This window comes from Camelus bactrianus, chromosome 18 (genome assembly GCF_048773025.1).
Source record: "Camelus bactrianus isolate YW-2024 breed Bactrian camel chromosome 18, ASM4877302v1, whole genome shotgun sequence".
NCBI lineage: Eukaryota > Metazoa > Chordata > Mammalia > Artiodactyla > Camelidae > Camelus > Camelus bactrianus.
In genome coordinates, this window is record NC_133556.1 from 29344523 (window position 1) to 29361139 (window position 16617).

The window sequence follows — 16617 nt, forward strand, 5'->3', positions numbered from 1 at the left end:
ATGTGTGTGGACGTCTGTGAGCTTCAGGGGAATTGTGTGGGAGCGTGGAGTTGGCTAAGTCCGTGCTCCAGGGAGCTAGGTGTTTGTGCAAAGTTGAATGCATGCGCAGTGCATGTGAAAGGGCAGTCCCGTGTGGGAGAGGAGTTGTGCATGTGTGGGCATGTGATAGAGGCAGTGAGTGTGAAATCTGGTGAAGACTGTGTATGTCAGGGTGTCTTGGAGGAAAATGGGAAGGCAGGTACAATGATTCTTGGGACTGCAGTGTCAGGACGTCCGCGCGAGCTGTGTGGTTCGTGGGTGTGAACTATGGGAGTGTAAGAATTGCGAATGTCTGTGTTGTCATGTGGGTGGCTTTATGGGGGTTTCCAGGTCCCTCAGAGTGAAGAGGTGGGGATGGAGGAAAGTTAGAGGTACTGATTGCTCCTGAAGAGCGAATGTGGTCTGGGGCAGTGGGTCGGTGTTGGGGGCCTGGCCTGAAGCAATTTGGGGATCACCTCGCCTCCTTTGCTTTGACGGCTGGGGATATGTGTGGGTGGGGCCAGAGTGTGTGGGCCTGCCCCTTGCGTGGGGGAGCAGTGGGCAGGATTCCTGCTTCTCTTGGAGGGAGCTGCTACCTCACCAGTCTCTCTCACCCAGGCTCTGTGCTCACTCCTGCCTGGGTGGCTTCCGCTTGTATTCCTGCAAGAACATGGTGCAGAAGTACCAGTCTCCTGTCCGCATCTACAAGTACCCATTCGAGCTGGTCATGGCGGTGAGTGACCCCTGACCTTGGGGCACTTGGAGGGATACAGGAGGCCAGCTATGATGGGAGGGAGAGAGAGCCCCTCAGATCCCCAGATCAGAAGGAATTAATGAGCTACTCTGCTGACCTGGTGGGTCCAACTTCTAATTACAACCCCTCTGCTTCACCATCCCACCTTCCACCACAACTTATAGGACCCTTGCCCACTGACTAAACACAAGGTCTTTTTTCTTTTCCTCGTTGAAGCTTATCTCTTCTCTCGTCTACATCTCCTTCAACAGAAAATAAGGATATCAGGCGCCAAGCCACTGCTGTCATTCTGTGTAATGGTTATAACAATAATAGTAATCATGGTATATATACTAATGGTGATGACGGCAGCAGCCATTCACTGCGCATTTGCAGTGCTAACTCTTTACATAGTTTCATGTAATTCCCAATAACTTCCCCCTATTTTAATTTATTCCCCCCACACTTTTATTTTTCCCACACATACATTTATTTATTTATTTTCCCATTGTACTTTTATTTATATTTTTCCCCACACTTTATTTATTTATTCCCCCCACTTTTATTTATTTATTTTCTCCACACATTTATTTATTTATTTATCCCACCCTTCCAATAGCTCTTATTAGTTCATTTTACTGCCACTAAAGTGAAGCTTGGATGGGTGAAGGGATGAGCTTAAGCTCTGTGGCCAGGCTCAGATCCACCCAGGGAACTACAGAGCTGAGAGTTTAACCACAAGACCCCCCAGTGTCCTCCCTCTGCTCACATACCCCTTCCCGTCATTTCAAGGAAGCTGAGACCAGAGTGGGCTGGGGTGGACAGGAAGGGTCTGGGAACATTTGCTGGCTCCCAGGCCCTTGGCCTCCTGGATCAGTGCACCGAGGGGCAGGTGCTGCGCACAGGCAGACATGGGTTTCCTACTTGATGCCATCACTTTGCCTGTTGGAGCTTCCCTCCCGGTAAAAGAAGGGCAATGCTATGGGGTTGTAGTGCAGAGTAAATGAGTGCCTGGTGCCTCTGGCTTAGTGCCTGACATACACTAGGTGCTCACTAAATGCGTCTGTCCATGTTGTTACACCACATGGTATTATAAATGACCTCAAAGTGTTAAGGAATATCAGAATCCACCCCCATCCTCCTCATCAACTCCCTGGCTGCTTAATCCTAGCCTTCTATCCGAGGACTTCCATAGTTTCCATCCGAGATTGACGGCTCTGTGTGTGTGTGTCCTGCCCCAACTTATTCTATGAATCTGCCTGCATATGTGTTTATAGTCACATAAGGGATTAAAAAGCATGTTGTGCTATTATGTGTAGATGGTTCCAGGTCAGGAAAGAAGCAGGAGCAGGCCTGGGGTCATATTGACAAGCTGGGTTTCCTCGGACAAGTTACTTAATTTCTCTGAGCCTACACTTTTTGTCTCTAAAATGGGGATTGCATAGTTTCCAAATCTGGGCATCTGCTGTGGATTAAATTAGTCAATACACGTAAAGCTCCCAGTACAGGGTCTGGCATAGACCAAATGCTATTACTGGTATTATTACTGTTATTGTCATTGTTGCCTGTGGCCGTGGGACTTTCCTTCACTTGAATGGAAGAGGGACACCAGGGGATGATGAAGAGACCTCGGGATGTGCAGTCAGAATTGCTTGGTCTGTGTTGTTGCCTGGCTGTGCTCTGGCTATATGTTTTTGGAAAGTCACTGAATTTCTCTGAGCTTCCGTTTTTTATTTGTGAAATAGGATTGGTTATATGTGCCTCATAAATTTGTAATTAGGATTGAAGGTAATTATAGTGTGTGTTTGTTGGGGCGGCAGGTGCCCAGCACAGGGCCTGGTCTATACTTAGCAGACTAAGTATAAATAATCATCCTCTGTCTAAGGCTCCAGGTGGCTTACGTATTCTAAGACTCTAGGACTCATTCATTCATTCATTTACGCAATAGAAGAGAGACACTGTCTCTACCTTTCTGGGGCAATCCAGCGCCCAGAAAGCTGCACAGCCATGAAGCTGAGACAAGTAAGTATAGAATGGTAAACTACTAAATTTTTATTATTGCATGGGCTTAATGAACATAAATTTAACTTAGTATGTTTAGGATTCTCAAAAAAAAATTGCAATCATTGCACTTTAAAATAAAACACACCCGCTAATATAGCAATTAAGGCTGTACTAATTAATAGGACTGTTGGACTATCTGAAGCATGTTGTGTAAGCTTCAAGTTCCATTATCAAAGGCAGGAGGACTCCGTTTACTCCTCCAGCTGTTAACAGTCTCTAGGTGTTGGTGGATAAATGCTCGTGGGTACATCAGGATGCAAAGTTTTTCAGATGTTTATTATCTGCTTTGTGCTAATTTGTCATCCGAATTTTTCAAATATGATATCACCTTCTCTCCATATAGTCCTTCTCGGTGAAAGGGCCCCAAACTGCCCCCAGCATCACCCACAAAGCCACTTTGCCGACTGTTTACAAAACATCATTGTCCCCAGAATAGCTGCATAACTCAACATAACTTGCTCGCTGTGTGGGCACAAAAGGGGTTTTCTGCACTTAATGTTGGTCTTTGTTTCTCAGCTAAACACTTGCCCTCAGTGTAGGTCAGATGCCAGGGAAGTTTCAGATGAACTCAGCTATTCTGACCACATCCGAGTGACCAGACGAGCTGGCCTTTTGGTTTTTCTGTTTAGCAAAACTGACTTGAGAATCAAAGTGTCCCTTTGCTTCTTCAGAAACCCACAAAACCACTGAAGTCCACAAACCACTGAAATTGGATTCACGGGAAGGGTTATAAAATAGCGCCAAGGCAACCTTTCTAGATCCAGCCTAACATTTTTTAAAAAATGATTTTTCTTCTTTATTTCAAAAATGTAACTAATCCAATGAATGAATGGGTGTCTCTCTCCTTGGGCCAAATTCCTTGATGTGATTTTTGTTTCGGAAGGGTGGAATTCTAGGGATCTTTGCTTTCTCCTTTCGTGACAGCATTCTGTATTATTGGGTTCAGAACAATGAGCTTGTATTATCTTGTTAAACAGAGGAAAACAATTAAGACAACAGAGGCAACTGCGTATCCAAGATTGGAGAGGATCCTGGTCCCTTTGAATGTGGGGTCCCAGAAAGTGGCGGGTCTTGGTGGAGATCCCAGTATGTAGAAAACAAAGACTGTGGCCTGTGGCCTGTGGTCACTTGAGCCCTGGAGGCCTCCCTCTGGTCAGCCTATAACCCATTGTGAATGATTCCTAGGTTATCTGGGCTTTTCTCCGGTATGAGTGGAGGTTATGAGCCAGATCCTCCAGGATGGGTCCCTGCTCCAGTTTCTTCATTGGTGAAATGGGGGTAATAAGGACCCCTGGGGAAGGGAGGGTATAGCTCAGTGGTAAAGCATGTGCTTAGCATGCACAAGGTCCTAGGTTCAATCCCTGGTACCTCTGTAAGGGAGAAAAAAAAAAAAAAAGCCCCTGTTCCTCACGGAGTTGATGAGAGGACTAAGTGAAGGGACATGGGTACCTGGACAGAGCCTGGCATGTTGTTTAATGCTTGTGAAATATCACTCAGGTTTATTACTATTATTTATTGTTTTAACAGCTTTTTTGAGCTATAACTCACATACCATACAATTCACCCATTTACAGAATACAAGTCAGTGTACTGTACAGAGTTGTGCAACCATCACCACTGTCAGTTTTAGAACATTATCATCACCCCCAAAAGAAACCCAACACCCTTTAGTCATCAACTCCTGATCTCCCCCATCCTGCCTGACCCTAGACAATCACAAATCTTCTCTTTGTCCATAGATTTGCCCATTTTGGACATTTCAGATAAATGGAATCATACAATATGTAGCCTTTCATGACCGGCTTCTCTCACTTAGCAAAGTATTTTCAAGGCTCATCCAGATTGTAGCATCTATCATACTTCGTCCCTTTTTATGGCTGAGTAACATTCATGTTGTGTGGATAGATCACGTTCGTTTATCCGTTCATCAGTTGATGGGCATTTAGGTCGTTTCCCACTGGGGGCTATTATGAATAACACTGCTATGAACACGGATACACAAGTTTGTGTGGACATACTCCTTCCAAAGAAACCCCTGCTGTGAATGGTGGTGGTTACTTGGCAGATTTAGGTAGATTCTATTTTAAATTTTATTTAACAAATACATACACAGCACCTGTGAGGTCCCAGGCACTGTTCTGAGCCCCTTTGAATATTAAATCATGTGCTTCTCAGAACCACCCCATGAGTTGGGTTCAGTGGGTAAGCCCCATTATACAGATGAGGAGACTGAGGCACAGGAAGGATAAATGGATTTACCCAATGCCACCAAGTGAACACATGGCAGGTGGGGATTTAACCGCAGGAGGTTCAGATCCAGAATTTACATTCCCAAGCATGAGCTCTGCTGTTTCTTGGGGCTGCAGATCTGAAGCTATTGGGGGTGGCATCTGGACTGAGTAAGTGGTCCCACTGGGGCAGTTATCATCAGGACTGTGTCTGGAATGCTTACACCCCATCAGGACCTCACAAAGGGGAGCAGAGCCAGCCCTTCAGGCCAGCTCAGAGGCAGGTACTTGTATAGCATCCTCAGCTGCAGCAGAAGAGGAAACTGAGGCTTAAAGAGATTAAGGAGACTGTCCTTTAGTCTGTGTATTTGTTTGCTAGGGCTGTGTAACAAAGCACCACAACTGGGTGGCTTAGAACTGCTTCCCAGTTCTTGAGGCCAGAAGTCCGAGATCCAGGGGCCGGCATGGTCGTGTTCCCTCTGAAGGCGCTGGGGAAGGATCTGTTTCAGGCTTCTCTCCTAGCTTCTGGGGTTCCTTTGTCGCAGCATAACTCCAACCTTCACATGGTATATTCCCTATACATGTGTGACTCTGTGTCCAAATTTCCCCTTTTCATCAGGACACTAGTCATATTGGATTTATAAGGACTCCCTGATGACCTCATTTTAACTTGATTACCTATAGAAAGACCACGTTTCCTAACCTATAATGAAAAAGAATGTATATATGTATAACTGAATCACTGTGCTGTACACCAGAAACTAACACAACATTGTAAATCAACTGCACTTCAATTAAAGAAAAAAAGGACAATATTTCCAAATGAGGTCACATTCTGAGGACCCCGAAGTTAGATCTTCAGTATAGCTCTTTTGGGGGACACAGTTCAGCCCCTAACTCTCAGTCAATGGCACCATTGGTAAATGGCAGAGATTTAAATTTGGGGAATCTGACCCCATAGCCTGAGCTCACAGCCAGACACCCCAGATTCTGGTTCTGATGATCAGTAAACATCTGTGTGCCAGTGGCCGAGGTGGCTTCAGGAATGACCTGGTGGCCTCTTGTATGTCTGCTGCTCAGGGGTCCCTGTGGGGCTCAAGGCCCTGTGGCTTTGGGTCATCTCAGATTCTGCAGACCTTAAGAAGGAAGAGGACGGGGAATAGAATTTCCTAAGCAGTCAGCTGTTTATGCGGAGGAGGGGTTATAGAGGTGAGGGCTGAAGACAGCAATTAAGTGTTAAAATATTTAAAGACCTGGACTTTTGTATTGATAAACAGCTTGTAATTTAGCAAATGGGTTCTTAGTAAGGAGCACTCTGAAGGTAAATCTTGCAGCCCAGGCCAACGGCAGTCACCACTGGAAGTGTTGTTATGGACGTAGTTTTAACAAAGCAGCAGGGGGCCTTATTTAAATGAGTTTAAATTAGTTCCCTGGAGCCTGTCATCTGATCCTGTTGCTAACAGATTAAGGGAAGCAACATTTTCCACCCTGAATTGCTTACAGAGCCCTGATGGGCTCTTATCTGGGCGAGGAGCATGGAGGTGATCCACTGCCCAGCAAAGTAACCTTGATTTCGGAGGGATTTCATCATTTTATGCATGTGTTGATTTACGCACGTATGCATTCCATAAATACTGATCGAGTTTCCATGGTATGCTGAGCACAGTGCCAGGGGCAGGGGGTGCAAAATAGGTGATTCTTGGCGCTTTTTGAAATGCATCATTATTCTGTTAATTTGCTTGCTTACTTGTTTGTATGGGATTTGCTAATTTCTTTGTTTATATGGGTCTTTTTCTTTAAATTAAGCTTCAGAAAGGTGGAGACTGAGTCTGTCCTGTTCTCTTCTGTCTTGACCTGGTTCTCCTGACATCCCTTCCTGTCCTCAAAGAGCGTGTAGTGTGTGTGTGTGTTTGTGTGTGTGCACATGAGAGAGAGAGAGAGAGAGAGAGAGAGGGTCCAGGCAATGCCATATAGCATGATTTGTAATGGGGGAAGAAAGAACAGAGTATGAGAGGAACACAGAGAAGGGCCCAAGGTCACCAGTCAAAGGTCTTTCAAGTCAGCCAGGCTGAGCCTTCCTGGGGTGGGGTGGGGGAGCACCTCCCTTCTCCCCACCCTCCCCCTGCCCCGTGTGCAAAGGCCCATGCGGCAGAACTTGTCTCTCTGAAGAAATAAATGTGGCTTCGTTGGGTCCCTGTGAGTGGCTGGCGGGGTCAGTTCATTTCTTCGAGGCTTTTGGAAGCTTTGGAAGGTTTTAAGCAGGGGAGTGACATGATCAGATTTGGGGTTTAGGAGGATTTTCTGGCTGCCATATGGAAAGTGGATTGGAGGGGGAATTTCCATCCTGGAGGTGGGAGGAGCATGGGGAAGCAGAGGTAGCGAAGGCCCGGTGCATTCCTGGGATGCTTGGAGAATCTAAAATAGCATTTCCCTCCCATCAAGATCCTGACATAGCACTAACTGTCAAGATGCTCGGGGTTGGCCTCAATGACTATCTGTCTTTCCCTGAACCATCAGGGTCTCAGCTGATCACGGAGGTCTGTGGGCACGGGGCATGTTCAGAGACGGAGAGTTCTCCTGCCCCACACCCCATGAGTGGGTAAGAAGCCACAGCAGATTTTTGTGCAGTCCCTGGGCCGGGCAGATGGGCTGCTTGCTGGCCCAGTGCCAGAGAAGCCAGGTGTTCTGATGGCATGATGTCACGAGGAGGAAACCAGGTCCCAGCCAGGCGAAGGGAGGTCCTGTCATATGAGAAGGGACCAGAAGCAAGAATGAACAGTAACCAGGCCCTGATAACTGTGCCCTGTGCTGCAGCCTCAGGACAAGGAACTTGTGAAAAACAGACAAGACTGTTCCCCTGCACCTTGTTCATTGCCCAGTAGCTGTGGATGCACTGCTGTCATGACCACAAAGGGGAATTACTCAGACATTTACTCGCCTGTGCATGAGCACCTTCCAGAACCTCACTCTCCACAGGGGGACATGAACAGCGATACTCAGACACAGGTCACCCCCAGGCTGTGTGCCTCCCATAGTGTGCCCGTGGGTGTAGATGGAAGCCCACTCACACTGAGATAAGGAGTCTGTTCTGCTCAGCCTGCTTTTCCATATATAGACACAACAATGGTTGAACTTCCTGTTTTCTTTCCCCCAAACTGCCCCTTCCTTCCTTCCATCCCTCATTCAGCAAATATTGGCTAGGTGTCTACAGTGTCCCAGGTGTGGTACAAGGGCACTAGGGAATCCAGCCGGGAAGAAAACAGACATAGAGACGGAGGTGTTGACTATAAACAAATAAACACAGATATGATGCCCAAGCCAAATCATGATCTGGTAGGGCTATAAACCATCTAGAAGATGGCTTACCTCTTTTTTAAAAAAAATTGTGGTAACATATACATAATGCAAAACTTACCATTTAACAATTTTTAGGTGTTCAGTTCAGTGGCATTAAGTGCATTCACATCGTTATACAGTCATCCATCTCCACAATTTTTTCATCCTTCCAAACTGAAATTCTGTCCCCATTAAACAGTAACTCCCCGATCTCCCCCTCCCCTAGCCCCTGGCAACCACCATACTACTTTCTGTCTCTATGATTTTGACTACTCTAGGGACCTCATATGAGTGGAGTCATACAGTATTTGTCCTTTTGTATCTGTCTTCTTTCACTGAGCATCATGTTTTCGAGGTTCAGCCACACTGTAGTATGTATTGGTGTTTCATTCATTTTCATGGCTGCATAATATTCCACCATATGGCTGGACCATATTTTGTTTATCCATTCATTCTCAATGGACATTTGGGTTGTTTCCACTTTTTGGCTATTGTGGATAATGTTTCTGTATACATGGATGTACAAATATCAATACAAGTTCCTGGTGGTTTACTCTTGTCTAAAACAAATCTACTGTGTGGTGTCTGGCACTGTGCTAAATGCCTGACACACCTTATCTCCCTTTAATCTCTATAGCCACCCTTACAAAGTCAGCAGCATCATCATCCTCTTTTCTTTCTGAGGAAACTGAGTCTCAGTGAGGTCACCCCGCTGGCAAGTGGTAGAGGGAGGATCCAAACCCTGTGCTTTATCTCTGCTGTTCCACTGCCTCTCACCCTTGCCCCCTCACGTATCTGGGTGCCCCTGCTGCAGGGTCCTTCTGACCCTCCATCTCCATCTTTTGTCTCCTGAGCTGGCTTTGACTAGAACAGCAGCAGGTTTTCCAGTTATAGGGCCATGTGGGTGCAGCTGTTTCTATAGATTGTATAAAGCAGTCATTTCAAAAGGCGCCAGCATAATGTCTCCCTGGTTCTCCCATGCCCGGGTCCTTTCATCAGCTGGGACAACACTGCTGCCATCGGGTGTCTGATTGCTCCTTCATCAATTCTGAGCAACTCTGCCAAGAGTTGGGGGAGAGAGTCCACACAATGGAATATTATTCAGCTATGAAGACGAATAAAGCATTGACACAGGCTACAACATGGATCAAAACCATCAGTGAAAGAAGCCAGACACAAAAGGCCATGTATTGAATGATTCCATTTGTCTGAAATCTCCAGAAAAGGCAAATCCACAGAGACAGAAAGTGGATCAGTGGTTGCCTAGGGCTTGGGTAGGGGGATGAGCAGTGACTGTGATGGGTGTCGGGGTTTCTTTTGGGGAGATGAAACGTTCTGCTATTAGATAGTGGTGATGGTTGCACAACTTAGTGAATGTTCTATAACCCATTGATTGTACACTTTAGGAGGGTGCGTTTTATAACAGGAGAATTATATCTCCATTTTTAGAAAAAGAGCTGGGGGAGTTGAGAGGATTGATACATCTATCCTGGGGTCTCCCAGGCTTGCAGGGGAAGCTGGAGGTGGACAAAGAAAACCCTTGAGGAGTGTGACGGGGAGGGCGCACTTTGTGGTCAGCGCCCGGATCCAGCCTGCGGCATGGAAAGGGAAGGTGAAGTATTGGGCTAGAATCCATTGCTGTGGTTTGGATATTCTTTCCCCACTTTTGGTGGAAAGTTTGGGGTAAGTCGTGTTCCAGCTTCCTTTGAATTTGCATGAGGAAGAGCAGGAAGGAAGGAGCGAGGGGAGGAGGGAGCAGCTGTCAAGTGATTAGCAGAAATAGCTTTTCTGTACTTTTTAGAATCTCACTCTTTTTTTAAAATTTAAATTTATTTAACAAATGCTTATGTAGAATGAACCATGTGCCAGGCACTGTTCTCAGTGCTTTGCCAAAACGGACTCCCGTATTCCCCTAACAATTCGGTACAGTACTACTTTTCTTATTCTCCTCTTTGCAAATGGAGGAAGGAACTGAGAGCTTGTTGACTTGTTCAAGGCCACAGAGCTGGTAAGAAGCAGAGCAGAGATTAGAACCCAAGCCCCAGAGTCCATGCACTTCACAGCTACGCTACCCGGTCATTCATTCATGACATCATGTCTCCTGAGTGTCGACTGCGTGCTAGGCATTCGACAAGCGCTGGGGATTCGGGGCTGATGACTTTTTACTTCAGCGGTCGTGATGCAGGAAGCAGGGAAACAGAAACAGCAGAGAGTTGGTTGGGAGCTTCCATGGTTACTCCCTTTTACAGATGGGCCTCAGGGGGAGAGGGGAAGTGCTGTGCTCAAGGCTCCCCAGCCTGGAGGTGGGCAAGTCTGGCTAGGAATCTAGCCTCCTGTCTCTACACGCTAAGTTTGTCGATGTGGATTTTTGCAGGATGAGTGGCCCACAGGAGGCCTCCAGCGGAAGTTTCCATTGGCCTCTGCCTGGCCCAGCCGTGGCCCTGCCTGAGCAGGTTCTGGGCCTGGGACCAGCTCCATTTCTAAGCTGGCAGGCTTGGGTGTCCCTGTCCAGCCATTTGGCAGAAGGGCTGAAATTGAATCCTTCTGCTACCTTGTGTCCATGAGGAGGCCACACCATGTGTTTGTCCAGTGGAGAGATGCGAAGGCCTGATTCATGGGGACAGCAGTCAGCATCTGAGGCTCTTAAGCAGGGACAAAACCAGCTGTGTGAGCTGGTCTCCAACACAGGGAGGGTCCTGTGAACTATTTGATCCTGTAAGACCCCGTGACCTGCTGAAGACGGCCCCCAGTCTATGGGTTTTAGGCCAGGGGACTCAGCATTTCCACAGCACTGACACGTGTGATGAAGTCAAAGTCCCCTGAGAAGCAGGACTGGGTCGATCAGGGTTGGGGTCTGGGTCAGATGGCTCTGTGCTCCGACCCCGCCACTTACTGGCCATGTGATGTAAATCAAGTCACTGTGCCTTCCTGAGCCTCAACTTGTTCATCTGTAGAATGGGGAAATACGAGTTCCCATCCCATCAGCGTGTCATGAAGACAAAAATGGTGCAGTCAGCCCTCCATAAATGTCAGTACAGTGGTGTCTGACACTAGCCCTCACAAATACAGGGAATCTCTGGCTGACAGCCCCCTGATCCTGGAGAACTGGCACTGGGTAGACTCCTTATTTCAGGTACCCCATCTTCCGGGTGGAGCCTGAGCTCTGGGGTTCCCCCAATGCCTGGGATGGTGCCATTGTTGGGGCAGCCACTGCTTACTTGAGGAAGGCAATGCCTTCCCTGTCACAGTCAGGGAGAGTTGTGCCCAAGCGCCCCTGTGCTGCTGACCAGCCCCGCTGTTATCTAGGGGCTCCAGACAGGGCTCTTCCAACAAGTTGTTATGACAGGAAGTCAGCCTGGTGATGCTCTGTTGGCTGTGTGCGCTGAGCTCACAGCCTGTCATTCCCCTCCCTGGACACATTTCTTCGGGCTGTGTGGGCCATTGGCAAGTGTGAATTATTTCTTTCTATGCTCGTTGGCTTTTCTTTGTTGGTCCTAGTGTGTGCTGAGAATTGAGATGGGCGCAGGTTTGAGGTCAGTGCTGCCGAAAAGCACATAGCCCAGGCCTTGGGCATGCCACTTGCAGGCACATATATGGTTAGAAGGTGCCATAAGTGTTACCAAGAAAACAAACGAACCAAAAGGACAGAGAAAAGAGGAGGAGGCAGCCTTGCAGGGGAGAGTGTCCCAAGAAGAAGGACCAGTATGGATGAGTCCCTGAAGCCAGAGCATCTCTAGAGCCCTCAATCCAGGTCTCCCACACTTCAGAAGCACATGTAATTCATACCTCCCTCCCCCTTTGCTGTCAAGTGGATTGATTAGAGTTCCAAGCAGAGGGAGCAGCAAGTGCAAAGGCCCTGTGGCAGGAACAAGCTTGATGGGTATATTTGTTTCCTGTGGCTGCCATAACAAAGTACCACAAACTAGGTGGCTTAAACAGCAGGACATTTTTTAATCTCACAGTCCTGGAGGCTGGAAGCCTGAGATCAAAGTGTTGGCAGAGTTGGATCTTTTCGAGGGCTGTGAGGGGGAATCTGTTCCATGCCTCTCTCCTAGCTGCTGGTGTGGCTGGTAATCCTTGGTGTTCCTTGGCTTCCACCCAGATCTGTGCCTTCGTTGTCACATGATGTTCTTCCTGTGTGTGTGCCTGTGTCCAAATTTCTCCTTTTTAAAAGGACACCAGTCATATTGGATTAGGGGCCTCCCCCTACTCCAGTATGGCTTCATCTTAATTAATTACATCTGTCACATTCTTAGGTGGTGGAGGTTAGGATTTCAACATATGAATTCTGTTAGGCGTGAGTGGGGGGAACGACACACAATTCAGCTTATAACTGTGTGTTCCACAAACAGCAAGGCTGGAGCAGAGTGAAGGAGGCTGGGGTGGGAGGTGGGCTGGTGGGACAGACAGATTACCAGGACCTGGTGGGACAGAATAAGGAGTGTGGGATTTTTTCCTGAACATCCAGGCCTGTTTTGAGTATGTTGTTTCTTCTGGGGAGCTGGAGAGTGACTGAAGAACAGAGGATATAGACACACTCAGGGACAGTGTGGCCTGTCTGGCAGAATTTGAAGGGTTAAGGGTGGAGAAAGGAGAAATCATGACCACACGGCCCCGGGGGACAATGCCTGCATTGTTTCCAAGCTATTGAGCAAGGGGTTCATGAGGGAGTGGGTGCTGGGCCGGCCTGGGATTCAAATCCAGATTCACCATTTTGTATTGTGTGATCTTGGGTAAATTACTTAGCCTCTCTGATCTCCAGTTTCCTCATTTGTCAATGAGGACAGCATTCAGAGGATTAAATGGAAGAAAGCACACATCTGGAGGAGCTGAGTCGAGGCTCATCCTGTGCCAATTGTTCTGAGACATGATCTTGTGACATCCTTACCATCAGCCCATTTTATAGGTGAGGAGATGGAGGCTCAGAGAGGGCAAATGATTTGCCCAAGCTCACCCAGTGAGAAGGAAGCAGAGCCTCAAATTGAACCTGACCAGTTCTGAAACTCTGCTCTGAAGGGACTAGAAGGGAGCTGTTTGCAGTTCTTACAAAGCTGCGCTGTGCCACCATTTGAGCCCCTTTGCTTGCAGAATTAAAATCCTGGATGCCCACTATGGGCCAGGCTCTGCATGAGATACTCAGCCTAGTATATACTCATTTTCCAGATGATGAAACATGTTTAGAGGAAAGAAGGGACTTGCCTGTCCTCTGGGAGGAGGTGGAGCGGGGCTTCAAACCAGATGCCTGACCGCCCCCTGCCCACCCCTCCCTCCAGGCTCTACTCACTTTGCTAATGCAGCTCCTTCCTCAGTGGAAAAATGCCTTCTTTTAAAGGCATTTCTTCCTTTGAAAGAGGATTCAAGGAGGCCTGAGATATGCAGGGGGCACACAATTCTCCCTTGCCAGCCCTCTGAGCCCAGACCCCCAGGAGCCCCATTGTGCATTCTCCCCTGGGGAGAGTTATTCTAACTCTGGTGTGTTTGTACAAAGCAACCAGCTTCTACATAGGGAGGCAGCCCTGTCCTCCTGACCCTGACGGAGGACGCACTGTGCTGGCCTCGTGGGGTTTGGGGTGACACCAGGGCACCAGGCATTTCCTCCTTGCCCCTCCCCCACATCTGCCCTTCCGAGCTGGGTGGTGCCGCCTCCCCCACCTCAGGAGCCAGAAGGGATGGGGAGGAGGTGTGTGTCCTCAGATGCCAGCACTATTTTTGGAGCTCACTTTGATCCTGATTCTGGGACACGTGAGCTGCGACAGGCTCTCAGAGCAAAACCCTGCTTGAATACTGTCAGCCACGGATTCCGGCACACCCCCCAGTGGCTCTGACCCTGGCACTTCTGAACTGCCTTTTATTTCTTTTACTTGCTTAACTGCCCTGGTTAGAACCCCCTGGACAGCAACCTGGGCAGACATCCCTGCCTTGTTCTTGATCTTAGGGGGAAAGCCTTCAGTCTTTCACCATTGAGCATGATGTTAGCTGGGTTTTGTTTTGGTTTTAAATGGAGGTACTGGGAACTGAACCCAGGACCTGGTACATGCTAAGCATGCACTCTGCCACTGAGCTATTATCCTCCCCTCTTAGCTGGGGTTTTTGTAGGTGTCCTTTATCAGGATGTGAAAGTTACCTTTTATTCCTAGTTTTTCGAGTGTTTTTTTTTTTTTTAAATCATGAATGGGTGTTGGTTTTGTCAATTGTTTGTTTCTAAAAGATGCCTTCTTTAAAAATGTCCCAAGGAAGCCCACTCCTCCTTCCGAGGGCAAAAACCCAAATTTAGAGCCAAAAAGTGATTGGTCAAGTCATCACTCAGGTACTCCTGTGTCACTGCTCTAAAACAGATGTTAAGATGATGGTCTTGTGGTAATACAGCAGTGGCCACTGCTCTTCCCATGGCCTGGGCCACTCTGCTCCGCTCTGGATACCTGGAAATGAGACAACAGCCCAGCAAGGGCTGGAGGCAGGAGGGTTGTGCTCCGGCCGCCCCCTGCTCCCTTGATGCTCACCCCACCCTCCCCACCACCCTGCTCTGTCCCCAGGCCTATGAGAAGCGCTTCCCCACCTGCCCACAGATCCCGGTCTTCCTGGGCAGTGAGGTCCTGAGCGAGTCCCGCAGCGCAGACGGGGCTGTACACGTGGTGGAGCGGAGCTGCAGGCTGCGCGTGGAGGCCCCGCGGCTGCTGCGGAAGGTGAGCGTGGAGGGCGTCCTGGAGGGGTTTCCGGAGAACCAGGGACCCCGCTGAGGAGGGGCCCCGATGGGTGGGAGGCCGACAGCTGGAAGGAGACCTGGGACAGGGTGTGTGTGGGGGTGCGTCCAGGCAGTGGTGGGGCTACTGTGTGTTGGTGCCCAGACTGGGGTCCTGGGGTGGGCGCCCGCCCGGGTCTTGGTGAGACGAGGGCCGGGAGGCTGGTTTGAGACTGGGCGTTGTTCCGGGACTAGAATTAAGAGTGACTCCCCGGTCAGGGAGGTGGGGAAAAGAGCGATGGAGTCGGGGATCCAGGCTCTGGTTGGTGGGCAGGTGTGGGGCGGGGCACCGGGGGTTTCAGCGTCTGGGAGTGACCTGGGCCAGCCCTCTGGGTTCCCCCCTCTCCCCGAGTCTCTCTCAAGTCCCGCATGCCCCGCTGCCCCTTTCCTGCAGATTGCCGGTGTCGAGCACGTGGTCTTCGTGCAGAGAAACGTCTTGAACTGGAAGGAGAGGACGCTCCTCATCGAAGCGCACAACGAGACCTTCGCCAGCCGCGTGGTGGTCAAGGAGAATTGCAGCTACACGGTGAGCAGCGGGCAGGCCGCCCCAAGATCCTGGTACCCACACCTGATGTCGGTGCATTTCATCCTGCGGACTCGCACCTTCCCAGGGCGATATGAGGATGCAAGACACTCCTTACACCTGCAGTTCATACGTACAGCTGAGACAGATAGATAGATAGATAGATAGATAGATAGATAGATAGATAGATTAGCTTAAGCAACCTCAAAAATTTCTTGGGACATACGAAAATGTTATTAGTGTTTATCTAAAATTCAAATATGACCGGGCATCTTGTATTGGCTAAATCTGGCAACCCTGCCTCAATTCCTCCTTCCTTCATGAAACTCTCCATCCGTCTCTTTATTTTGTAATGTGGGATTAATGATTATACCTACCATATGAGTTGTGGTGAGGATTAAATGAAGTAGAATATTCAAGCCCCTTAGAGCAGTACCTGGCACCTACTGAGTTCTGTGTGTACATGTTACCTTTTAATAGAATTAATGATAAGTATTATTATTCTCCAGTTCATATTGATTGAGCACCTACTGTGTGGCAGGCACCCTGACACCAAGCAGTGGAGCAATCTGCCTGATCATTGCCCTCATGGAACTTCCATTCCAGTGGGAGACACAGATGAGAAAAAACCAAATCAATATATCCTTACACCTTTGTCACAAGTGCTAAGAAGGGATCCAGCAAGTAGAATTACAGAAAATGAGAGGAGGTAACAGTGTCCCTCAGGCCTCTCTGTAGAGGTGCCAGCAAAGCTGAGATTTGAAGGATGAGAGGGCTGGGAACAGAGTCTGGAGGAGGGAACAGCATGTGTGAAGACCCTGAGTTGGATAAGCAAGGTCTGAGAATGGCGGCTGCTGGGGCCCGGTCCTACTGGCCTCGGGGGCTGCAGTGAGGAGTCTGGAGACATTTGCTGGGATGGAACTCAGCTCTGCCACATTCTTGCTGAGTGACATTGGTCAATTGCTTCCCCTTCCTG

At 48.6% G+C, this 16617-nt stretch overlaps 1 protein-coding gene across 1 annotated transcript in view; it reads left to right on the forward strand.

Annotated features, from left to right (window-relative positions):
• The window catches only part of SEC14L5 (SEC14 like lipid binding 5), a 39250-nt gene that overhangs the window by 306 nt on the left and 22327 nt on the right, over window positions 1–16617 (forward strand). Inside the window, exons 2-4 of the mRNA XM_010950927.3 lie at window positions 637–751; window positions 14913–15062; window positions 15513–15644. Of these exons, the coding sequence (XP_010949229.1) occupies window positions 689–751; window positions 14913–15062; window positions 15513–15644 (345 nt within the window). The 5' untranslated portion in view covers window positions 637–688. The remainder of the gene's footprint in view (window positions 1–636; window positions 752–14912; window positions 15063–15512; window positions 15645–16617) is intronic.